At 33.3% G+C, this 25,886-nt stretch overlaps 3 protein-coding genes across 3 annotated transcripts; 2 read left to right on the top strand and 1 right to left on the bottom strand.

The window, feature by feature from the left end:
- The first annotated feature begins 1,331 nt into the window (after positions 1 to 1,331).
- LOC105764529 (alpha-amylase 3, chloroplastic) lies at positions 1,332 to 9,732 on the top strand. The gene is made up of 13 exons (XM_012583134.2): positions 1,332 to 1,867; positions 2,327 to 2,457; positions 2,574 to 2,628; positions 2,708 to 2,821; positions 2,946 to 3,066; positions 3,642 to 3,997; positions 4,664 to 5,289; positions 5,711 to 5,900; positions 6,221 to 6,327; positions 7,301 to 7,550; positions 7,818 to 7,940; positions 8,546 to 8,713; positions 9,160 to 9,732. Exons 1-13 carry the CDS (start codon positions 1,589 to 1,591, stop codon positions 9,316 to 9,318), a joined length of 2,679 nt encoding a protein of 892 aa, XP_012438588.1. The 5' UTR covers positions 1,332 to 1,588; the 3' UTR covers positions 9,319 to 9,732.
- Positions 9,733 to 15,976: 6,244 nt separating this feature from the next.
- Positions 15,977 to 18,093, top strand: LOC105762225 (AP2-like ethylene-responsive transcription factor At1g79700). The gene is made up of 7 exons (XM_052625886.1): positions 15,977 to 16,338; positions 16,432 to 16,514; positions 16,632 to 16,640; positions 16,741 to 16,829; positions 16,930 to 17,003; positions 17,186 to 17,236; positions 17,328 to 18,093. The coding sequence occupies exons 1-7, from the start codon at positions 16,115 to 16,117 to the stop codon at positions 18,055 to 18,057; spliced, it is 1,260 nt and encodes a 419-aa protein (XP_052481846.1). The 5' UTR covers positions 15,977 to 16,114; the 3' UTR covers positions 18,058 to 18,093.
- A 3,697-nt stretch (positions 18,094 to 21,790) lies between these two features.
- LOC105764528 (uncharacterized) lies at positions 21,791 to 25,886 on the bottom strand. The gene is made up of 13 exons (XM_012583133.2): positions 25,719 to 25,886; positions 25,550 to 25,611; positions 25,324 to 25,377; positions 25,163 to 25,238; positions 24,936 to 25,006; positions 24,432 to 24,533; positions 24,162 to 24,251; positions 23,693 to 23,767; positions 23,387 to 23,419; positions 23,063 to 23,140; positions 22,688 to 22,753; positions 22,287 to 22,399; positions 21,791 to 22,015 (listed from the first exon to the last, which is right to left on the bottom strand). The coding sequence occupies exons 1-13, from the start codon at positions 25,771 to 25,773 to the stop codon at positions 21,994 to 21,996; spliced, it is 897 nt and encodes a 298-aa protein (XP_012438587.1). The 5' UTR covers positions 25,774 to 25,886; the 3' UTR covers positions 21,791 to 21,993.

Raw genomic sequence — 25,886 nt, 5'->3', positions numbered from 1 at the left:
ACTATAACATAACTGAAAACAAGAAACTAAAATTGAAAGAAATAAAGCTAGAATCATTATAGCTTTTTGAAGGAAATAGGGCTGTGATGATACTTGCCATCATTGGCCCAAAACTTGAAGCTTGCGTATCTAGATTGCATACTAAGCTTGTATAATAATAAGTTTTTGTAGGATAAATACTTACATTCTCTTGTGAAGTCACACGTGAGATCGCTCATAAAACCATATAAACACGTGTTAAATCTAGAATAAGATATGTGTTTAAATGCATGGAACCTACTTAGTATGTACGGGCGAAGCCATAAATTTTTTTAGGGGGCCAAAATTAAATTGTAATTCTTATGATAATAAAAATATAATTTCACCATTTTAATAGCCTATGTCTTTATAATTTTTAAATGATTAAATCAAAATTTTATCATTTTAGGGGGGTAAAGTGTAATTTTACTTTTACTAATTTAAAATTTTAAAAATTTCAAGGCCTAAATAGAAATTTTTTTATTTTAAGGGGGTCGGGACCCCTAGTTTCACCCCTGCTAATATGTCATATCAATCAATAATACCTATATCATATAAATAGAGATGACTCACCAAAACACTCATCAACGGTAAATTAAAATTAAAAGTAAAAAAAAGAAGGCTATTATTTATGTATAAGCTTTCATTTGATATTCAAATTCAACTCAATTATTATATTTATTATTAAACAAATTAAATTATTAAATTAAGAAATCCTTTATTAAACAATTAACGTTGGACTTTTTGGACGTACGTAAAGAGCAAAAGTGTAAAGCAGGCAGATTCATATTTCCCCTTTTTCATTTTGCCGAAAGTTTATTTGGTAATGTGTAATGGAGATAGACTTGGAAATTGGAATCGACTTCTCCAAGCCAGTAATAAATGATTATTATTATTATTATTTCAGTTAATTTACAGAATGAAAATTAAATCCAAATATTATCTCCATCTTTCTTGAACTAAAAGATTTGTGTTTATAATTTCAACTTACATTAGTTTTGAATTTTAAAACAAATAGACTAAATTATATATTTGTCATTATAAAATGTTAAAATTAACAAAAAAATATAAATTATTTGATGAGATAATTTCGAATTTTATTGTCATAATTATTAATAAAATACTTAAAAATGAAATGTAATCAGTATTTTGGTATTTCTGTGTGTCATTGCTATTAATTATAATTAACAATCACATTCTCATGAAAAAGACCAAACTGTACCTTACTTCTTTTGCAACAGGCTTAGATTAGATGTTTTAAATAAATTTGAAGTGCTCCATTCGAATCTGTCAAAAGCCAGAATCCCACACATTTATGATATGCTTAAAAGGGAATACAGTTGCGTTATTTGAAGCTCAACGATATTTTCATTTTTGTTTGGTGCCAAATTAACGATTCAGATCGAACTAAAAAAAAAGAAAGAAAAAGCTTATACGATTGAGAAAAATAATACAATAATAATAATCCAATTATCATCTCCTCATCTTTCTCGTTTACGAGATTCTGCAAAAAAGTACTATAAAAATAATATCAAAATCCACGTCTTTCCACTTCCATCGGCGGCCAACCATGGCGGCGGTTACCATAGATTCTCTTCTCCAGAACCCTACCCTGTTATTTCGTCCCAAAGCTAAGGTGTTGCTGAAACCGCCTCGCTCGTTGGATTGTTCTCGAAATCGAAAGCTTCCCCTCTCTCGGGGCTCTTGCTTATGTAGCTTCAATCCTCGTCGGACGATTCATGTCGTCAGAGCCAGCTCCTCTGAAACAGCTCTTATTGGCAACTTCGACATCTCTTCTTCCGATGACATCTTGTACAAAGATATTTTTCCCGTCAAGCGAATTGAAAAGGTTTCTCATCATTAGCTTTATATTGTTGTTTGTATGTCGAAATGGTTGCTTCATGTGTTTTGCTTGTTTCGTTACCTGGAAAAGGGAAGTTTTTGAATTTAAGTTGAAACTTTTTTTTCTTTTTCTTTTCTAAACTTGGATGCTTGGTGGCTGAGAAAATTTCTGGAGGAAAATATGAAAAATTTAAAAATTTTGATTTTAGTTTTGTGAATTCGGCTGACCAACGATTCTTTATTCAATACATGGTAAGAACTTCTGGGGAAGGTACTGTTTTTAAGTCGATCAGATCTGACTGTTCTGTTCTAGTATCAGTGTGTCTTTGAAAAGTGAAATTACTTCAATTTTGAGCAGAGATCTGGGATTTGTTTTCAGTTTGATTAGATGTTTTCTTATTTTGAGGGGTCACTAATTTCGTTGATTTTTTTTTTGACAAAAAATTTCGTTGATTTGAAATGTTAGGTGGAGGGAAAATTTTTCATCAGGTTGGATCGATCAAAGGATCAGCATGATTGGCAATTTACAGTAGGATGTAGTCTTCCAGGTAAGTGGATTCTTCATTGGGGAGTTTCTTACCTTGGAGATAGTGGCAGGTAAGCCTTGATCTTGCCCCTTTGGATATTTATTTTTGCATGGAAAGATGTTACTTTGCCGTTTCTATTTAGAACTTTTTCTGTGTGCTAAAAAAATTGTCTTTCGGATTTTGCAGTGAATGGGATCAACCTCCTAAAGGCATGAGACCTCCTGGTTCAATTCCCATTAAAGTATGTATTGGCTTCTAATTTTGTATAGAAGGCTGTCTTTTCATTATGAACATATATGTATGAAGTGGAATCTTTTCAGGACTATGCTATTGAAACTCCGTTGAAGAAATTGTCTGAAGGGGATATTTTTCATGAAGTAAAGATTGATTTTAATCCCATCAGTGAAATTGCTGCTATACATTTTGTCCTGAAGGTTCGTATTTACAATATGAAGTGATTGAGGTTTTACATTAGACATTATAATCATTAGTCAATCTTATTATCATATCATCTTGCTTTTGCCTTTCCCTGATTTTGGGGATAATATGTTGCTGCAGGATGAAGAAACTGGAGCATGGTATCAGCACAGAGGTATGGATTTTAAGGTGCCTCTTGTGGATTACCTTGAGGATGATGGCAATATAGTTGGAGCGAAAAGAGGGTTTGGCGTATGGTCAGGTTGCTGAAAGTGTTATATTCTGTTTTTGCATGTTCCAGTTTATACAAGAAATCAGTTTCCGCTATTAATTTAAATTCATCAAGGATGGTTTTTTATTTTTAAGTTTCTGGTGTGATAATGCGTACTGGTTGGTGGTCATTCCTGATACGTTATATATTATAGATCCTGGAATTCAGTGGTCTTGAACTAATAATTAACTTTTACTAGAAAAAGACAATCGCTTAATTTACTTGAAAAGATGAGTAGGATTAACATCACTGAAATCACACTATTGTTATCTACCTTGTCTGTTCTGTGGTTTGTACCCTGTGCAATCATGAGTTGTGGTTAGTGTATCAGAGGCTGAATTTTGCTTTCTTCCCCAAAACTCTAGGTGCAGTTACAGGTCAATATAGAATAATGAGTCAAGTGGCCTACTTCCAGGTTATTTATAGGATCCCATCTGAGCCTACTTTAGGGGATGTGGGTAAGGGTGGGAACACAATGAACTATTTTCCCACCATATCTTTCATATCCTTTCCCTTCCTTGTTTAGTGATATACTGACACATTTCTCTGTCTACTCTTGATACCAGGTGCTCTGCAGCAGTTCTCTAATGTGCTACTTAAGTCAGAAGCATCACATGCTGATAGTCAAAACAACAGCATAGAGTCCAAGGACTCCAAAAATAAGAATAGGTGCCTTGAAGGGTTCTATGAGGAGCAGTCCATTGTAAAAGAAGTTTCTGTTGGTAACTTAGTGAGTGTTGCAGTTAGGAAGTCCCCTGAAACAGGAAAAGTTGTTGTGTGTTTGGAAACTGATATACCTGGAGATGTTGTAGTTCACTGGGGTGTTTGCAGAGATGATGCTAAAATATGGAAAATTCCTGCTGCCCCGTACCCGCCAGAAACAACTGTATTCAAGAACAAGGCTTTACGCACTTTATTGCAGGTATGAATTGTAATTATATTTTCTCAGCGAGAACTTAAACATAGACTCAGCTCTTACTACACATAAGTAGTTCCATTCTTGCTAAAATATGTTGAGCAAGCTTATATTTTCTTATTTACATGTCAGGAAATAGTTTTTATTAGTTTCATGCATTTGTTTTGTTTTCCTTTTGTTACTTCTGATAAAATGAAGACTATAATTGTTTGGGGTACAGATGCCAATTTTTTTTGTTAGATTATGCTGGAACACCTTTCTGCAGTAACTAAAGGATGAAAATATTATAAGAGATTACTAATCAAAGGAATTGAATAGTATGATCGTATTCTTTACACACCACAGTTGCATTTATTTTTCTTCTTTTTAGTTTAGTAACTGTATGTTTGAAAGAGCTAGTTTTTGACTAAAACATATTGTTCGTCTGATGCACTCCAATAATTTTGAAATGAACTTAAGGTCAATGATTAACAGCAATTAATTTGTTGTAACTATGTTCTAGAGTTTTTGACTTTTTTCTCTTTTTTACCCTCTTCATTGGATAGTTTTATTAGGATGTCTAAGATCGGTTTTCTTCTTTTTTTCTTTATCCTTGCGCTTTGTTTAATTTATCTTGATTTAGAATTTTTATTTTATTCATTTACTGTTCTTGCATCAAAATCTTTTTTGCAGCCAAAAGCTACGGGGAACAGATCAGGAGCATTATTCACTTTAGATGAGGAACATTTTGGATTTCTTTTTGTACTCAAGCTGGATGATAATACTTGGTTGAAATTTAAAGAAAACGACTTCTATGTTCCCCTCTTGGGTACAAGTAGTGTTCCAGGTCAATATGGTCAATCTGACAGTACAAGTGAAGAAATTTCTAGTAAATCATATACTGATGGTATCATCAATGAGATACGAAACTTGGTTAGCGGCCTTAGCTCTGAGAAGAGTCTGAAGACCAAAAAAAAGGAAGTGCAAGAAAGCATTCTTCAAGAAATTGAACAGCTAGCCGCTGAAGCGTATAGCATCTTCCGGAGCTCCATTACAACTGTTCCAGATGAAGTTGTTTCAGAAACTGAGACAACAAAGCCTGCTGTTAAAATATCCTCTGGAACAGGCACAGGGTTTGAAATATTGTGCCAAGGTTTCAATTGGGAATCTCATAAATCCAGACGATGGTATATGGAACTCAAAGAAAAAGCTTCAGAAATATCTTCACTTGGGTTTACTGTGATTTGGCTACCACCACCAACAGAGTCTGTGTCACCTGAAGGATACATGCCGAAGGACTTGTATAATCTAAACTCCAGGTACATATTACGAGCTTGTGTTAAATAATCAATCTTTTGGGTGTATTAGATGGTGCTTGGACTAGGTCATAGAAGCTGAAACTTGCAAAGATGAACTTTCAAGTTTTCCTTTTCCAAGAAACAAGATGAAACTTTATGTCTTTTTATGTTTGCTTCAGTGGCTCATATAATGTTGGTGTCCAAGTATCAGATTTTGTACCTTCTCTTCTCCGCTTTGTTGTACTTAAAAGAAACTGTCATTGTAAAACTAAAATTAGACTTCTGTTACTTGTATTAGTCTAAAGATAGCTTGCAAACTACCTATTGGACATCCAGAGATGTAGAAAGTCAATAGTTATGTCTTGTTATGAAAGAAATCATGTGTTACATGCTCCGCAAAGGGCCTAAAGCAAAAGGTTATGTGAATTTCTTGATTTATCAGATATGGAACTATTGATGAGCTGAAGGAACTTGTAAAAAGCCTCCATGAAGTTGGTATGAAAGTTCTCGGTGATGTTGTATTGAATCATCGTTGTGCACACTTTAAAAATCAGAATGGTGTATGGAATATATTTGGTGGTCGCTTAAATTGGGATGATCGTGCAGTGGTTGCAGATGATCCTCATTTTCAGGTATTGATGTTCTCTTTGATTCTCAAAGCTTTAGCAATACAGGGAACTTTTGAGGTTCATGGATAGCACATCTTAGAATTCTTGGTTGACTTACAGTTCAGTTGTTGTACAAGTTCCCATATGGCTTACCTCTAACTGTGCTTGTTATATAGGCAACCATCGTTCAGCTAGCTTCATGCCGTATTTATGCATGTTTTCCAAATTTTCAATCTAGACCTGAAGAATATTGCTTATATTAAGCTTGGTATCGCCCCTTTTGATTGAACTTTATGCATCTTACTGTTTGATGTTCCAGAAGGTATGAACTTTTTTTCATACAGGGACGGGGCAACAAAAGTAGTGGAGATAACTTCCATGCTGCTCCAAACATTGATCATTCCCAAGAGTTTGTGAGGAAGGATCTGAAAGAATGGCTTGGCTGGCTGAGGTTAAAACTTGAATTTCATTTCCTTCCACCATCTAGTATGCATAAGAAGATTACTAGAGCATGTATTTTTTTAGTTTGATGATGCTTTTGCATTCTTTCTTTCCCTGTCAAAAGTTGCGATGGACACATACCTACTGAATATTTGGTTTAACACTGGTGCCAAAGATCCCTTGTTTTGTGTCAAGAGCCTACTTAAAATGCTCTAAATTGAGAATAGAAGATGTACAATATAGGTATCATGAAATATTTAGATTTTTTTGCCACTACCATGGACTGGGTTGATTGTTTGTATTAATTGTATATGCTGGCAATAGGATGATTACATGAATGAAGTAGAAACATAGTTGCAGTTGTAGTTTATAATAAGTATTTATCTTGAGTTTCTAACAAAAATGCATGGCCTGGCAGAAATAGGTTGTACTGATGGAAAATCTTCATTTTGTAAACAAACAAGGTGCAACATAGTTGTTCTTCCCCAATCCTCGACATTTGAAAATTTCTACCTTTATGCTGGTTATATGGCTTAATTTTACTAAAGGTTTTGTTAAAATTTAACAATATCATGTTCAAATAATGGATTCTCTCGGCATCTCTATTACTAGTTCACTTGCATCAAAATTGCATTCTGTTGAGATATTTTATTAATTCAAATACTTAAAACTTAGGTTCAATTTTATGGTTACGTGTCCCATATTTACACCTTAACTATTTACTTTTTTTTTTTTTATTTGGTTTTTGTTTTGAACTTTCTCATTATTTAATTGGTGGCAACTTTTATTCCACGGAAGCTGAGCTGATATACTGTTAATAATTAGGAATCTATGAACATGTTATCTTTGTTTCTTTCAAGAATATTTCTGACCCCATATTCTTCTACATGATAGGACAGATCTATTTCCTTTTCTCCATAATACGTACTTCAACTGCATGAGTTTGTTCATGTAGTATTTTGCTGGCATTTTGTGACTTGTAGGGAAGAAATTGGTTATGATGGATGGAGGCTGGATTTTGTCAGAGGATTTTGGGGTGGTTATGTCAAGGACTACTTGGAAGCAAGTGGACCTTACTTTGCTGTGGGTGAATATTGGGATTCTCTCAGTTACACTTATGGTGAAATGGACCACAATCAAGATTCCCACCGACAGAGAATTGTTGACTGGATCAATGCTACTAATGGAACTGCTGGTGCATTTGATGTCACAACCAAGGGAATTCTTCATTCAGTAAGCATTTATTCAATTTTCTCCTGTTAAGCGTTTTCATGGACACAATCTATAGAATTTTATTCAAACAAAAATTTTGTATTGGTTGTCTCCATAGCTTTGCCCACAAACTGGGAATCACTATTTGATGTTTCTAATTCTAGGTATATTGCACCTGGCTTTTACTGGTCCTTGCTCTTGGTCGTTTGTCCTTGCAATTATTTCTAATAATTTATTTTCTAAAGTAGTAAGGCACAGGACATATTTATGGATAATTGTTCCCCTCAGGCTCTGGAAAGATGTGAATATTGGAGATTGTCGGATCAGAAGGGGAAGCCTCCTGGGGTTGTTGGATGGTGGCCATCTCGTGCTGTTACCTTTATAGAGAATCATGACACTGGTTCTACCCAGGTTTTAAGCTCACTTGAGTCTTTCACTCTTCCTCTTTTTCATTTTTTCTGAGCTGAAGTAATCCAAAGAAGCAATGATGCATGCCAGTCAAGTGTTTGTGATAATAGCACTTTTGCTGAAATTGAGGCTTGAAGAAATTGTTGTAGTTCTGTCTTCCTTTGTTTTCCTCTTTCTCATCTATGATAATTGATTTTCTTCTTTAGGTTTCAGTTAAAATTTACTAAATTCTAAAATTTTATAGAAGAGAGCATCCTCACATATGTTAACATGTTTCAGTAGATAGTTGTATGAATTTCTTAATAGGTGATCATGGATGGTTCTTCTGTATTACAACTATTTTGTTTGATGCTTTAAGCAAGTTATTATTATTTTTAAGATTTAAAGGTAAGTTCACTTTTAATATTATGTTAGGCTGACAAAGTAATCATCTTAATTCTTAATAGATGGTTGATTTTTAGTATATGATTTAATGTGTATATCCACTGCAATTTTTCTTTGATGAAAGGATTCTTGTTTAGACCTTGCTATGATGCTGCTTCCATGGTTTTTTGAAAAGATTTTTTCTCTTACTTATCCTTTAATCCATTTTTGCAACTTTTCTGAAGGGTCATTGGAGGTTCCCAGGTGGAAAGGAAATGCAAGGATATGCTTATATCTTGACTCACCCAGGAACGCCGGCTGTGTTCTATGATCATATTTTCTCTCATCATCGATCTGAGATTGCCAGCCTTATCTCTGTCAGAAACAGAAACGGAATCCATTGCCGGAGTTTAGTAAGTATTAATAACTTTGCTTCATATGTGTGGACCAAGGTTTATGTGGAAAGCTTTTCCCAAATAAATTCAAGTTCTTTTATACTTGGGAACTAAGGCAATCTGAGCGACTTTATGAAGAGAGAATTTTGGGAAGTAATATAAACACTGTTTATTAGATTTCCCCGGAAACCCTTGCTGGACTTGATCCAAGTGTATCTAACTTGCTTATATGGATTGCTTTTAACTGTTCAGGAACAAAATGAAGTATGATGTATAAATCTAATTGATTTTGATTTTTCTAGTTTATCTCCGCCACAAATTTGCTACCTTACTGCTCTTCATTTTCGCTTCTAGAAAAAGTTTAGGCACCTTTTGTTGGCAAATCACCAACCAGATTAAAAATTGACAAGCAGATTTTGGAAAAAGTAAATTATTGACTTGATATTATGAATTATATATGGTAGGTTAAAATCGTCAAGGCAGAGAGGGATGTGTATGCTGCAATTATTGATGAAAAGGTTGCGATGAAGATCGGACCAGGTTATTACGAGCCTCCTAGTGGTTCCCAAAGATGGTCCTTGGCCCTTGAAGGGAGGGATTACAAGGTATGGGAAACATCTTAAATGTAAAACCATTGATATTATTTATGTTTCCAAATGTGTATATCCTATACGGATGCCAACCATCAAGTTGAAGAATATCGAACCAGTGTCGTGTTTGTTGGGGATAGCAGGAAGGGTGTAGGCCCTCACTGATAATACTGTTTGCTAGTGCCATTGTTGTACCATTTTTTACTCAGAAATACATAGGAGTGATTGATTAAGGGCAAGGCTAGACCAGGTGATTATTGGAGCCAGTTAGCTAATGTCGAAGGAAAGGTATCCTTTCCATACTATAGTTTATGTGTAAATGCTTTACGAGTGTTGAGACTAAATACTGGAAGGCCGATTTCTTGCCTTCTACAAATAGGATACATATATTATATTCTTATTGTTTTTTCTATTCATATTAAATTCTAGTTCTCAGTTTTCCTGCGATCCTGCTTTTTAATAGCCTGGTTCTATCTCTATCTAAATATATCATCGCGATTGTCAGGTCAAGTTTTTTGAAAATTGATATGACCTTTTTTATAATATAACTGTTAGTAGTAGTAGTAGTAGTAGTAGTGGAATGAAAGACAATTAAAACCTGGAGATCTCAAAGCTTTGGGCATACTAAGACATACTAAGGTAAGTCACAACTTCGATTAGGACTTCTTCACCGTCCCGAGAGAAAAGATTACCTTTCCAACTCTAAATTTTATTCCAAGCTTTATCGTTGATGAACCTAAAAGTGGCAGATTTGGACCTAGAAATCCATATAAGTAGCCCCAAATTGACTGAAATATAATTATCCCACGAATCAATAAGATCCTTCAACTTTGCCAGGCCCATTTTTTACTAAAAATAAAAATTTTATTCTTATTAACTCGTTGGTTGGAACACTCTGCATAAAGACGTAACATATCTTTCAATAACACGAGCTCGGATGAACAATGACGCACCATTAGCACAAAAAAAAAAAAAAAAAAAAAAGGTAAGATATGGATGAAGTTTAATTCACACCTCCATGAAGTTCACCTCAATAAACCGCACCCGTAAAAAGAGCAGGGAGTCCCTCTACGCATAAAATAAAAAGGTATGAGGACATCAGATCACCTTTATGCTATCCCCTCAAAGCCACAATTGCCTTCGAGAGACATCGTTAACCTTAGCCCTATCAAAAGTCGAAAATAGACACGGTCACCCATTGAATCCATCTCTCATTGAAACTTGGCATGATCACTTCGAAAAAGTTATAGTAAACTCTATCATAATAACTTTGTAGTAATTAAGATAATTTCTGAAACAAATTTCGATTTGCAATACGTTTCAATTATTGATCAGATTTGATTAGCTGTAAAAGAATTTCATTTTAACAAAGATTGAACAGAGTTGAATGGAACTGATTAAAGATAAAATAAAGCAAGGAGCAAAATAGGAAGAGATTACGCAGTTGGGATTCCGGTACAATTATTGGCTAAAGCCGAAGCTACTCTTTACACACATGGATATTTTTAGCTCCAAAGTCGAATCCAAATCGTTACAAACCACTCTCAAATACGTCATTTACAATTATAAAACTCTCCAAAAAAAAAAACTAAAGAGTATCACAAAATAACCACAAGAAAATACAACAAAGTTATTGACGAAAACACTCAAAACTAATCGAGAATGTGTGACATAAACAACCTATTTATTGGTCTCTTCAAGATCAACCAACAATGTTTTGATAAAATTGAAAATCTTCGACATTTGTCATATAAAAACCTTCATAAATAAGTGCTCCAACAGCTTGAAATACTCTTAAAGATAAGGATGAGCATCCACCAAAGTTCAAACTTCTCTCCTTTCTTTTCAAGGCTAATCAAATGGATAATGGTAATATTCTAATTTACCATGAAATTCTCTTATCATTTGTTGTTAACTAATATTAAAATATAAGTTATTAAAAAGTCAAATATGCCAACACCCAAAATTTTAATTTCTCCAAACAGCTTGTTCTCAATGTTGTTCAAATAAGATAGTCAAAGTTTTTTTTGAAAAAATCCTGCAACAACTGATTAGCACACAGTCCAAACAAGTCACATACTAAGGGAATTAGAATATCTCCCCCTAAGAGGTAGAATCATGCTGAAATAACCACTTCTCACATCAACAACCAAGCTTGTTCATCACAAAATCAACTACGCATGAATCAAAAACCCAAAGATAAAAACAAAGGATATAGAGCATAAGGTATAAGTCAAATTTATGTCCATCCATAAAAATTAAAAGTAACAAACTATTATCGAATCAACAAAGTTTTTAAAAAATCAAAATCATATTTCCCTTTGACAAAAGCGAAATACAACAACTATAACTATAAAACATCATCACATCAAAAACATATTCAACAAGTCAACAATAACATTTCATTTATTGCTATCATTTTCTCCCCTTTTTAGCAAAGATGTCAAAAGTGCTCCCCCTCACCAAGAGATCTTTTCAGCAAAAATGACTTTTTAACTATCAACCTTTAAATATAAGCATTAAATAAATTCATATCGATCCTCAAAAACCCCAAACTTGAGCTTTTTGGACAACCAAAATAAATAATGTTGTTTCATTTTCGTCTCTCCTTGTGCTTTCTTATCCACCAACCTCTTTAATGCCATGATTAAACCAAATCATATCTTAAAAAAACTTGTCTTCTAAAATCAACACGAATATAGCAATAACAACGGGCAATAATATCAACTCAGAAGCGTCAACTCAAAATATAGAAACATTAAAAAACAACCATAAGTAAAATCAAAGTAGAAAAAATCACCAAATCATTACTTCCCTTACTATTCATCCCCTGTTAGCTTGCATTCTATTGTATAGAGGGGATGAGACTAAAAGTTACTTCATCAACAAGATGAGTTGTAGCTTATGGAACAACAATAGTGTTTTTCACAAAATCTAGATGACATTTGTCCAATGCTCGATAAATCTTCAATATGATCTCCATCCGTTGTAACTTCATGCTTCACACGAGTATCAATCAAACGTTGATCTTTATAACATAAATGTGCTTGATCCTTCCTCACCTAAACTTGTCTAAGTTGTGGTCTCCTTGTTCTTTTTGTTTTGGCAATCGAGTTAAATTTCTTTCAATCTTCCGTCATCTTAAAACAGTGGGGATATTAAGTTTCCTTTCTTCTTGTGACATATGTTGTTGTCTAGGTGTTGTTCCATTAATTGTTGCAATATTAGATTGAATTTTCCTTGTGCTTCTCCTTCCTTGATCATTCATCAACTTGTAACAATGATATCTAATCTGTCCGATCTTTCCACAATAGTAACAAACATATTTGTTATTCTTCCTTTTACTTATCTCAAAGGAAGAAGTAGCAATCATCTCATTAGATTTAACAAAATTCGTAGGAGATATAGGGTGTTTACCAAGTACATTACAACCAGGTTTGGATCTCCCAACAGCTAAGATATCTTTACTTTGCCTTTCATATTTTTTGAGAATGACTTTGGCATCATTAAACTCTTGCTCAATTGCTTTCAAAGTTGCATCCATTTTAGCAAAATGATCTCATCCTTTTTTTTATTATATAGTTTTATCAAAATTTGCATTGGCTTTTTTAAAATTGATGACAACATTATCTTTTTCTTTGACCACAATTTCAAGCCTTTATTTTTCTTCTTTGAGATTGATAACTTCTTCCCTTAAGAACTCGTTCCTTAAGAACTTGTTCAATTAAAATAACGCTTCCATGTTCTTCAACATTTGGTTGAACATTTCCTTGTGGTTGTTGAAAGGAATATCTATCATGGTTTGAATTTGATGCTTTAATCACTGTAGGTGGACGTGAGATAGAACAACATTCTTCTTGGACTTCATTATTGCAAACCTTAGTTCAAGATCTCCTTCAAGTATGTTTGAAGCCCGTTCTGATACCAATTGGAAAAGCCTTCAATTTGTACTCCATTCCAACAATTGTTTAAATAGATAACTTGGTTGGTTGTAAAATAATTTCATTCTAACTGAAATTGGGACAAAATTGAACGGAACTGATTAAAGGCAAAATAAATGAATGAGCAAAGAAAGAAAAGATAGCACATAATGTTGGTTAACATAATTCGGATTCACCAATCCTATTCTGCGGAGCCTCACTTAGAAAATGATTTTATTTAACAATGTATCTGGTACAATTATTAGCTAAAGCCCAAACTACCATTTACACACACAGATATTTGTAGCCTCAAAGTCGAATCCAAATTGTTACAAACCACCCTCCCAAATACCTCACTTTACAATCAATAAAACTCTCCAAAGAATATCTAAAAAGTGTCACAAAATAATACAAGAAAATACAACAAAAGTGTTGACAAAAACACTCAAAACTACAAAACAATATGTGACACACACAACTTGTTTATATGCCTCTTTTAAGTGTTCAACCAGCACCGCTTTAATAGCCTTGAAACACTCATTTAAAAGTTGATTCTATTCTATTAATTATCTTGAAATACTCTGAAAGAGAAAGAGAAAGATAATGATGAGTATTAACCAAAGTTCAAACTTCTTTCCTTCCTCTTCAAGGCTAATCAAATGGATAATGATAATATTCTAATTTACTATGAAATTCTCTTATAATTTGTTATTAACTAATAATAAAACATAAGTCGTAAAAAGGTCAAATATGCCAACACCCAAAACTTTGATTGCTCCAAACAACTAGTTATAACTCTTGGTTGAACAAGAGAGTCAAAGTTTCCAATAGTTTAGAAATAACATAAAAACTTAATTATTAATTCTTGTTAAAATTTACTAAATAAAAATGCATAATAAAATATCCATTTTATTCATATCTATACCATTTATTAAGAACAACCCCTAAGGATTCTGGTAGTGACACCTGGCTTTTAGTTTTAGTTGGGTCATTCATGTGGGTTTAGGTGAGATGATATCTTTATTCAAACTTATCAAGATAAAGCTTTAATGTTGAACTTGAAATATGACAAGTTATGCTTAAAAACAATCTTTAAGGTTTCTGAGAGTAACATCTTACCTTTTGTTTTAGTTGGGTAATTCATGTGGGTTTGGATAAGATGATCTTTTTGTTCAAATCTATCATTGCATGAAATTTGAAATGTAAAAAATTATGCTCATTTAAAAAAAAATCAAACTTGGAAATGACTTATATGATGGTAAGTTGCATGTCCATCACGTGATTAAAGAAAAAATAAAAAATTTCTAAAGGCATAATACACTATTTAAAAGTAGCATTGTCAAGAATCTTATATAATGGCTTAATAGTTAAGGGTATTCACTACTTTAGGTGTGGCTTAGGTTTGAGTTGCGTTGTTGTTAGGATTTTGTCCTATTATTGTAATTCACAACAAAAAAAAATATTGTCAAGCAGCCCAACCAAAAAGTGAAAGAAGGGAATTTTAAAAAAACTACTTCTTTATAATTTATAAAATTTTAAATTAATAATGGTAAATTTCACTTTGGCCATTCCAAAATGAAAAAAATTTGATTTAAAATTTTTAAAAATTATAAAAAGAGAAAGAAAAATTGTTATGTCCACAGGAATGGCGGTGGTCCAAACAAGCATTTCTCCTCTATTGGTTAATTCTTTGATGGTATTAGTTTCCTGAACTTACAATTATTCTTGTATAAATATAAATATAAGTGATATGAAAGAAACACAACCCAAGCAAAGTTGAGCCAAAATACTAGTTTAGTTAAAAGCCAAACAAATCCATTTTACTGAAGTAAAAGATTAAACTAACCATATTTACACTCCTTAAAAACTGTTATAAATATAGTTTCAGGCCTCTTATTTTTATAGTAAAATAAAGAGAAGGAAAAATAATAAAAAAAAGCTGCTTGGAAGTCTCTAAAAATAAGAGAGAATATTATAGGTTCTTTATGTATATAGTAGAAATCGCCCTAAACCTCAAGAGCTCCGTGGTGAATGTTTCTTCTTTTTGGTGCAGAAAAAAATAAACTAGTCAAAATTTTCAAATTTAAACAAAAGAAGCTGCAGATGAGCTATGATTGCATATAGAAGTTTCGTTGACGAAAAGTCCTAAGGACTATGCACAATCAGACATATTTTCCTGTCAGACATGGTATATCCCAGAAGACAAAAACTTGCATTTTCTTGGACATAAAAAACCAATTTCATTTGTCATACCAAACTTGTCGCCTTGGCTTCCTTTTAACCTTCCACTTTGTCCATTATGATAATATAGATATCACAAAAACTCTCCCCATTGATTATAGTAAATATCAACCATAGGAAGAGTTAAAACCATTGCGTTACAGCCGCTATTTAAACCATAGCTACCAGTTTCTGTCGTGTAAAAGTTTAAATGTAAGACCTGGTTTTTAAATATCATTAACATGGTATAACCTTATCCAAGTCTGGAAATGGTTTAAGAAGGGATTAGATATATATGTCAAAGTCTGAAACCTTGAAGATAACGAGGGAACAGGAAGGAGTCAGTTCTGATTACACTAGACATCCGCTATATAGAATAAGGATTATTCTCTTAGGCCTTCATTACAGTCTTTGTTCAGACATATATCTATATCAGACATCACACTAGGAGTACCAGTAACTCAGGTAATTACACTATAGTTCCAGCTTGGCTGAATGTGGACACTTCATTTTTGTCTTTCGCTGATGTTGTAAGTATCGACAGGTTTTGTCCCTAACCATATCAGACAAATTGCAACAGCAAAGAAACAGAATAAGTAAAAGATCAAGTTGCCGCACCTATATATATCTCAGACACCATTTTTCAGTTTCTCATCGTCCAGCAACCTGCAAAAGTCAATTACAGAACCATGGAAATTGTCACTGCGAAATCTGAATTCAGACCCGGAAGAACTCGTTTGTGCACGGCGGAAGACAATGCCATCGACACTAAGTGCATCAAAAGACGTCGAAGAGATCACTCCAATGGTGCATTAGGCTTGAGTAATCAACAACAACAGCATCAACAGCTACAAGGTGATCAACCTACAGCAACTACTGTGAAGAGAAGTTCAAGATTCAGGGGTGTCAGCAGGTTTTTCATATGCACTTTTTTTTTTCTCTCGTAGTTTTCTTTGTTAAAATGTTTTAATTATCAAAAGGATGAAGCTGATACATGCTGAAACAGACATCGTTGGACCGGAAGGTTCGAAGCTCATTTATGGGATAAAGGTTCATGGAATCCGACACAAAGGAAGAAGGGAAAACAAGGTATTTTGACTTGTAAAATCCGATTTCTTATCAGACACATACACATATTTGCTAATGCTATGATTGTTTAATTTGTCACGTGGTTGAACCTTGGGTGAAAATTGCTGGATGAAACAGTCTATCTTGGTGAGTACTTAAAAACTTTTGAATACCATTTTTCTTTTGGAGTAAAGTAGATTAAATGGAAAACTTAATATCTTTTCTGGTATTTTGGCTATTTTATTAGGAGCTTATGATGAAGAAGAATCTGCAGCAAGAGCCTATGATTTGGCTGCCATTAAATACTGGGGAACATCAACTTTCACAAATTTTCCTGTAAAATTACCGTCTGTTCTGATCTGAGAGTTATTTTCGTTTCTTTGATGCCATGAAATCTCTAATATTTGGTCAAATGCACATACAATACACTTTTCAGGTATCTGATTATGGCACGGAGATTGAGATAATGAGAAGTGTAACAAAGGAGGAATACTTGGCCTCTTTAAGAAGGTAATTTCCCTTCCCAAGTTGCTAAAATGTCAACATTTTCTTATTTGGTCAAAATTTCCATGTATTTAGAGGGTCTCTAGAAGGCAGTATCCCTATATCCATTTTGGGATATGTATCAAGGACGAGTACGTAGATATCATGTATGACTTGAGCTTTTCTGTATTTAATCATTGGTTTTATAGGAGAAGCAGTGGATTCTCAAGGGGTGTTTCCAGGTATAGAGGAGTAGCAAGGTAAGCAAATAAGGAGACAAAACCTAACCTTTATCTCAATGTAGAAAAATAAATAAACATTAATTAACATCATTTACCAACTGCATTGCAGGCATCATCATAATGGGAGATGGGAGGCAAGGATAGGGAGGGTTTTTGGAAATAAATATCTTTATCTCGGCACATACAGTGAGTTTTTTACTTCAATGCTTTTGAACATGCCCTTATTATACGTCCAACTTCGGTTAATTCCGACGAACCGGTCTCTTATTGCAGGTACACAAGAGGAGGCTGCTCATGCTTATGATATTGCAGCGATCGAGTACAGAGGGATCAATGCTGTAACCAACTTTGATTTAAGCACATACATCAGATGGCTAAAACCAGGAGCCAACGATGCCCTTATTTCGGAACAAATTAAGACAGCCTCGGCAACTCGGCCGATGATGACATCGAACATTTTCCCAACTGAGCAAACAAATGGCTTAACTCTCTTTAACTCCAATCCTCTAACAGAAGAAGCCATAGATATCCGAAAGAAGGGCGTTGTTAGTCCTTGTCCCAAGTCATCACCAGCATTGAGTCTCCTGCTTAGGTCTTCGATGTTTAACAAACTAGTAGAGCAGAACTTGAACGCAAACTACGACCAAACTGAAGAGAAGGTGGCGGTTGATAAGAATGGAGGGGGAGAAATGTTGTGCAATGAAGTTGATGGTGGTGTACTCCCTTTTATGTGCTCCAACAACAGAGGTTTAGAATCAAAGGAAAGTAAAGTTCCATTGTACAATAAAACAGGGCAGTCCATGTGGAATGGTGCCTTAAACCTTTTAACTAACGCATAGGGTTCTCCATATTGGCCCGGCTCGAAGCAAAGCCGAGAAAAGTGATTTGGATAAAAAAAAATAAGATTCATTTTCTAAAAGAGTTAAGCCTCATGTAAGTATTTTTTATCTGAATTTGAAGAAGAAAAAAAAACTGCTACTGTTTTTACTTTTTTTTCATTGTTTTCCTATCGTTTTACTATTATATTACTATTATTTTATTTTTATTGTTTAAATATTATATAATTTTTGTTTTATTATTAATTTTGCTATTAATATAGAGGTATTTACTTGTTAAATTGTACTTATCTTAGTGTTATTTAAGTACATATATTTTTACATTTGTTGGAAACATTTATTTTAAGTTTTAAGTATATTTGATTAATTATATTTGTAAATTTATTTTTATATACAAAATTTTAATACGAGCGGACTTAACCTAATTCAGATTTAATATTTTTATCTAGATCGAATTTAACAAAATTTTACACTCATTTTTTAAATCAAGCCGAACCCAAACTTGAAAATCTTTTAATTAGCCTTATCCAACTCGTGTAGAACTCTACTAACGCAGATAAAGAAGAAGTGGATGCCAAGCCGATCCCTGGATTTGTTTTCTACTGTAATAATATTTTTAATGGAATGTAAAAAGGATAAATGGGATCATCACCGAACTAAATGACGAGTAGTCGACTGATAATGGAGCCTTGCATTTGGCGACAAACCACTGCCATGGAGAATTATTTTCTTTACAAAAAAAAAAAATTCCTCTATTTGTTTTCCTTTTCCTTTTTCTTTAACTATAAAATTAGTTATCCATTTATTAAAGTGTTTCTATTTTGATCACTCAAGTTTAAAATTTTCATTTTAGCTATCAACATTATCAAAATTTAATATTTTGATCACTACTTCATTAATAAATTTATACCTTTAATGTTTACTGTTCTATCAATTTAGTCTAAATCTAAAAAAATAACAAATTTAGCCCTCAATTTTACACATTTTGAAAATTTAGTCTTATTTTTAAAATAAAATTTTAAAAATTTAAGAATAAAAATTATTTAAAATTTATTTTTCGATAAAAATACATAAGATTTTATAAAAATGCATACAAAATTATAAAAATATTGATAAATAAATGAATATATATTTTCATATTTTCTAACATGAAATTTATTTATTAAAATAATAATTTTATAAATAAAATAATGGTCTTATAAATAAAACAATTTAATAGGGAAAAAATTATGAGGAAAATTTACGTAGATTCAACTTTTACCTTTTTTTCATCATTAACGACCACCATGTCTTGAAACATGCTAACTTTGAAGCTAAAAATCTCAAAATAAGTTATGACCTATCTCGAGACATAGAGATCCTTGTCTCGAGACATGAATTTGAAATTTAGTATTTGAGTTTGAATTCGAGTCCTAACTCTAATATTAACCTATAAAATTCTATAAATTGATGAAATGAAGTCATTGAATTTCTAAATACATGTATATGAATTATATGACTGATTAAATTGAATGTATTTGTGTTATAGTAGCTTGAGTTGCTTCAGCAATGTAATGTAGCATCACAAATTCAAGTCCGGAGATTGGATCGAGTGTGAGGTGTCACAAACTTTAATTTAGAGAGATGAAATTGGGATATACATGTTGCTATAAAAGGGAAAAGCATTGATGGCTAACCTTCATCTATTCCTGAGAATATTTCACTCGAAGAGATTGACAACAATGACTTTTTAGTCATATATTTTATAAGCATTAAGAAAGAAATTACTTTTTTGCTTTTATTGTTAATCACTTTTGAGCTTTGTCATGTTATTCTTTTGCATCTGTGTTTTCATACTTTGATATTTGGTAGATGAGTGCATTGCATTGATTTAAAAAAAATGCATTTTTTTTACCTAAATAGGCATTTTTCACCTGAATAAGTAGTGGCTTTTTCTTATACAATTTGTTTAGGCCTAAAAAGGTAGTTTTGTCGTAGGCCCTTATGCCTATGTTTTTGCTATGGTCATTATCATCATGGGGCGGAGCCTCTCTCCTTCGTCTTGGTTGATTCATCCAATAGGGATGAGACCTCGTACTTTTGTCTTCATGGGCATAACGGGGATGAAACGTTGCACCTTAGCCAATTCATTGAGGGAACAAAACTTCACATCTTGGCTTTCGGTTGTTTTTTCAAGGAAATCAGGACTTCATATATTAATTTTTGTAAGTGTAATAGGATTAAGACATTATGCCTTGGCCTTCAATTAATTCTTCCACAGGGGACAAGACATCACATCTTAATCTTCTTTTCCATATGCTAGGCCAAATTTTTGTATTCCTTGTTTGTTATTCAAGGGAAACGTCAACCACTTCTTTGGGACTACTTTTATATTTTCCGTGAAGAGGCCGAACAAGATGTCCTGCCTTTTTGAACATTTTGAATAGGATGTCACTGCTAGTGTTGTGCCTTTTGGGTGGATAAACATTCTTTCAATCACCTCCGCTAACATTTTCATTCACTGGTTTCCTTCTTGGTCTTCTATTGAAGTTCTCATGTTGAGGAGGTCGCAATTGTCCTTGTCTTTGCTACTATGAAGATGGTGTACTGAAGAAGTTGAACGAGATGTTTGTTGATAACAATAGTCAACGAAGGTGAGCTAAGATATTCCCCAGCTACTAACCATGGAATTCTCTAGGTCACCCTTTTGAACCAAAGATCTAACATCATTTTCTTATTGTAAAACATTTATCGATCCATCCGTGTTTTGGCAGCAAGGCTCTCATCCTTTGTCACCTTACCAATGGATGCCTCGTTATGCCCCATTGGTTCGTCTGTCTTATGGTTGTTTTGCTTCTTCCTTTCTTGATGATGCCAACCTCTACAATGGGAAAACATTTTGGCCATGTTGGAAAAATAAATTTAGAAAATAGTATTTTTAGGCAAAGTTGGAGTTTAAAATTTTTCTTAAAACCTAGCCTTATGATATTTATAGTAATATATTCTTAACTAAATTATTACTTATGCTTTGTACGAAGCGGTCCAATTCATTTCTCGGCTTTCTTTCTATCAATCGATCTTCTCCTCTATCTTCTATCCTCGAATTACTTTGAGTATGGGCTCAAATAAAACGAACCAAGTGTACAGAATAAAAAATTTGATTAACTTTAAGTAAAAATATTAATTATTTCTACGGAACCAAAAACTATGAACTTTTTAAAAAAATTATTCTAAAAAATTGTCACTATGTTTTTACAGAATAATTATGCTCAATGGCAATGTAATTATTGCTCATAGGTTTTATTTATAGAAAAACGGTACAAAAATTTTGCTTCAACAAGGGTTAACTAAATAATAGCATTTTAATATAAAACATAATATTCTACTAGGTCAACAACAAACCCTTGTTGGTATTGAATAACTGTCTCGCATATTGTTAATTTATCTAACGATTATATTTTTTCAAGTTGTTCTCACATTGAAGCCTAAATTATTTTTATCTAAATTAATCTCTAAACTTGATAATTATTCTCACTTAAAACTCAAAAATTTAAGCTGGATAAAGAATTCAAACCCAATATTTAGCACTTTTAATTTCATACAGCATATCACATATTTTCATAACTTAGTTCCAATCATCATCGTTAAAAAACCTTTATCACAATTACCAAAATTAAAGGATGCCGCGAGTATGCATGTCTAATGTATATTTTAAAAGCTTTCCTATATACTTGGAGATAATAAGAATTACGGAAAATGAAGAATCAAAATAACATAATAAGATTTAAACTGAATCAACTGTTAAATGGGTATAGTTTACAAACAGAGATAAACAATATGAAGTTAATTCTTTGTCCTTGGCTAACTAAATCTTCTGTACTTGGATTTATCATTTCATTACCATGTATAGCTAATTTCTCCTAACTGCCAAACTGCAAATTGTTGGTTGCCAACATGCCATCAACACCTACCTGAAATGCTCCTGCAAATATCAAATTTATGTGAAACAAAATGGACCGAAGCTTTCTTTTTCCTTAAGACTATCATAATATTACTTTCTTTTAGCTATTACAAAATTTTAAGAAATCAACTCCAGAATATTTTTTTTAAAGAGAAAAAAACTACAGCCACAACAATGGCATGCCCCAAGAGTTGTAATAGCATTGCCATCCAAAACAGTTTTCCACAGGTTAAAACTTGGGTGAACTTTCTTTAAGAAAAAAAAAAAAGATTTCCAAGATTGTGAATCACACCTGTGCAGGCCTCTTGGCTCATCCTCCAAATTATAAATATCATCTTGCACGATAACATCTCGACCTGAATCTTTCATACTTGCAGAAAAAATATCTACAAAGTCTTTCAGACCCTGAAACGAACCAGGTAAAACTATTATAGAAAACGATATGCATGTCAAAATTTTAAACTCCAAAGTTATCAGTTTAAACTCCAGCAAGCAATCATAACCCAGGAAGCAGTAGAGCAAACACATTAATTGGGTTCATCCATGAAAGTTTAAGCTATCACATTCAAGCTAATATTGATAACCTGTCAATGCACACTTCATTCAACCACATGTTAAGTGCACTACGTGTGTGCATGTGTAGATGTGAGAGCACAAGAGATTTAAAATTTATCTATGAACACAAAAAGATACCTTTGTAGTTGGAGTTCCTGAATGCATGAGTAAAGAACGAGGTTTCCCAGAAAGTTTAAGTTGCTCCTGCAAGAAAATGTCAAATCAGACTATAAGATATAGTCATTAAAACATTTGCAGAGATGGAATGAGAAAGGTTGTTTTTTAGTACAGAAACATGAATCATGTAATTATTACAGACTAGCAGGGATTACCATCAGATTTATAAGATGAAATGATCCAATAAGGAAAGACAAATGACAAAGACAATCTCCAAACCTCCCCATTTTTCCCCCTTCCTTTTTGCTTTTAAATATGATGGAATGAAAATATCATCACATTGCAAACACAAAATGTGCAAACAAATTAAAAAGTCATCTTCTTACTAGTACCAACCTGCAGGGCTTCAGGCATCTTTGCTTTCTTGCCCCCAACCATGTTACAAAGGTACCACACACCAGCATTGGCAAGATCCTGCCAAAAATAAACATGTGGGTAAATCCTGTTAAACAAAATCAATAAAGAAACTGCATACCAAAAGAATTTAAAGTCAGATGTGCATGAAACTAAATATCACATTCTTTTTCATCAGTGCCACAATCAGCCCATGCAGGTGATCACAGGGTAAAGCAGCAAGGTCAAACAATGAAATTTCCCGCCCAGAAACACATTGAAATTCAATATTGCAAAGTACAAGAAAAGGTGAAATAAGTTATTTACCTGCTTATATTCCAATGAACCTATTTTTCCATCCTGCAAGTGGGCAAAGGTGGAAAAGCAAAACAGATCAGATACATGTACACAAATACCATGACATTCGAGAACAAGGTAAAGACATTAAAAAGAAATAGCAATGCTCCTTTATGTTTCTGGAGAACCAGATTTCATTAACAAGTTTAATATCTCCTGACATGGGGCAAAATGAAAGAAAGAAAGAAGAGATGCAGCCAATGTGATACAATATAACAACTGCTTCTCAATAACAAAACTGCAAAATACATTAGAGAAGAACAAAAGAATTCTGACCAAACCAGAAATCATTCTCTGCAGTGCATCCAAATCATATTCAATGTTGGAAAGATCCATACGAGCCTCTTCTACCTGTTTACATATATGAACAACATTAAAGATGGTAAAACATTAATTCTTTTGATCTATCCAATTTGTTGTCTACTGACCCTAAAATCCAAGTATATTAACCAAGAGCCCAGTACCAAACAGCAAATAAGCGCATGATAAAGTTCATATTCTAACACCAAGTACGAATGATCCAAACCCACTTATTTTTATTGAAATCATCACAGATTCATCGTCATATGAGAAGAATTTGAAAAAAATAATGTCTGACCTACTCTCTTCATTCCTTAAAACTAAAATTCATACGCAATGCAAGAAGAAACAAGTGGGGAAGTGGGCCTTATTCAATGAGGTTGTGTTGCATATGATATTCTGACTTCAAAGTTCAGGTAAAAGAAAAGGAAAACATGTCACTTACACTTTCTTGAATGCTTTTTGAGATTTCCTTTTGTGTTTCCATTTTATCATCCAGGTTCTGGATACGTTGGGTCAAATGCTTCTTTGCAGCCTGACCACATAATTTGTAAAGTAATGAAAGGTGGTTTTCATACAAAATTTATATACTAACTAGGTCAACTCATATTAGAGATGCACATGATATTGACAATGGAAATCATTTGGTTCGTAGAAAACATGCTCAATGAAAACAAAATGCTAAGAAAATGAAAACAAGAGAATATAAACTTACAGAGAGAGCATCTGACACAGAATCCAGATGTTTTGTTAAGTTCTCCACAGCCAATGCCATATTGCGTTTTGTTACCCAAAATAGATCAGAGAACGAAATGCCCTAGTAATTAAAAAAAGACAACAAAAGAAAGAAACAGAACATATTAACCTAATTATAAAGCAGACCACATGAATGGACAGAAAGAGAGCTAGTTTTTAAAAAATAATAATATCAGTAAGCAAGAGTATGATTTTATCCTAAAGGTATTAATAATGTGGAAGCAAATAAATCAAAAAGGGATAGAGAAATGAGCCAGGCAGTTTGGGCATCCATGTCACGTTCATGTATTTTGCCGTATCATTATCATATTTAAGGTATTTTATATTTATACAAATGCCAGTCTGTTAATAATTCGTATAGTATAGATTTTGAGATATTCCTATCATATTTAAGGTAGTGTTGTTTTCTCATGTTGTCAAACAAATCATGGAAAAAATGCCAATATATCTATAATTTACATACCTTCCACCACATGTAACCATAACCCAATGCCCCCAAGGTAGCAGCAGGGATTACCAGAGAGGTTAACTTAACTGCCAAATCAGAAGAAAAGAAAAAGCAAACAACTAAGACACATTCACTTAGAAAATGCACCGTTCAGTCTGGCTAATATAATCATAAACCGGTTTCACACATTTTCTAATTTTAAAGCTACCAACTACTATTTAAGCAGATATAATTAAAAATACCGCCGGAATCCCCATTCAGAACAGTTATCTGCCGTGCTGAGGCCAGTTGCCTAATCTCCGTTGAGAGACGACGCACCTACGGATTAGTTAACACAAAAAAAAAAAAAAGAATCAAATTACAACCAAAAATTTTAAAATTTGAGCTCTATTTAATCATATACCTGAGCCAGAAGGGCATCTGAATCATCTGATTGGTCCCCAGTTTTTTCCAGTCCCTTCACAAGAGATTACCAGATCAAAAAAAAAGGAAAAAAGAAAAAGAAAGAAAGTTAGAAGGACATAATTTAGAGATTAATAAATAAATAATAAACCGAAGGATAGTAAGTTCAATGAGATGGCAGCGAGAAACTAACGAATTGAAATAAATGCGAAACAGTTAAAACTAACCTGCAATTCGCCTAACATGTCCGATAGCTTACCGTTCTTGAGAAGGATCGTACCGGTGTAACCTGAAGAGAAAAAAATTACGAAACGAGAAAAGTCAAAATTGAACTAGAAGAAAAACAAAATGAGAATATAAGGATGATTGAAGTAAGAGAGTGAAAATGAGAAGTGCCTGCGCCGGCAAGGATCAAAATCTTCGAAAAGCCGACTCCGGTTTGCATCGCCATGGCGGTGATTCTTTTGAAGGGTCACCAGAGAGAGTTTGGTTGAGACTGGGAAAATTTTAGGGAAGAGAACGGAGGAGTAAAATCACGGAGGTATTTAGGTGGCTGCTGAGACA

The sequence above is a fragment of the Gossypium raimondii genome, chromosome 12 (genome assembly GCF_025698545.1).
Source record: "Gossypium raimondii isolate GPD5lz chromosome 12, ASM2569854v1, whole genome shotgun sequence".
In the NCBI taxonomy this organism is placed as follows: domain Eukaryota; kingdom Viridiplantae; phylum Streptophyta; class Magnoliopsida; order Malvales; family Malvaceae; genus Gossypium; species Gossypium raimondii.
Note: the sequence above shows the minus strand (reverse complement) of the source record. Positions and strands in the feature narration are given on the sequence as shown.

What these genes read in the sequence shown, in the direction of transcription:
- LOC105764529 (XM_012583134.2), top strand. Translation starts at nt 1,589, where the DNA reads ATGGCGGCGGTTACCATAGATTCTCTTCTCCAGAACCCTACCCTGTTA. An exon ending in ATGACACTGGTTCTACCCAG is followed by an intron (nt 7,941 to 8,545) that starts GTTTTAAGCTCA and finishes ACTTTTCTGAAG; the next exon opens with GGTCATTGGAGGTTCCCAGG. An exon ending in GAATCCATTGCCGGAGTTTA is followed by an intron (nt 8,714 to 9,159) that starts GTAAGTATTAAT and finishes TATATATGGTAG; the next exon opens with GTTAAAATCGTCAAGGCAGA.
- LOC105764528 (XM_012583133.2), bottom strand. Translation starts at nt 25,773, where the DNA reads ATGGCGATGCAAACCGGAGTCGGCTTTTCGAAGATTTTGATCCTTGCC. An exon ending in ACATGTTAGGCGAATTGCAG is followed by an intron (nt 25,378 to 25,549) that starts GTTAGTTTTAAC and finishes TCTCTTGTGAAG; the next exon opens with GGACTGGAAAAAACTGGGGA. An exon ending in TCTGAATGGGGATTCCGGCG is followed by an intron (nt 25,007 to 25,162) that starts GTATTTTTAATT and finishes CTGATTTGGCAG; the next exon opens with TTAAGTTAACCTCTCTGGTA.
- LOC105762225 (XM_052625886.1), top strand. Translation starts at nt 16,115, where the DNA reads ATGGAAATTGTCACTGCGAAATCTGAATTCAGACCCGGAAGAACTCGT. An exon ending in AGATTCAGGGGTGTCAGCAG is followed by an intron (nt 16,339 to 16,431) that starts GTTTTTCATATG and finishes ATGCTGAAACAG; the next exon opens with ACATCGTTGGACCGGAAGGT. An exon ending in CAACTTTCACAAATTTTCCT is followed by an intron (nt 16,830 to 16,929) that starts GTAAAATTACCG and finishes TACACTTTTCAG; the next exon opens with GTATCTGATTATGGCACGGA.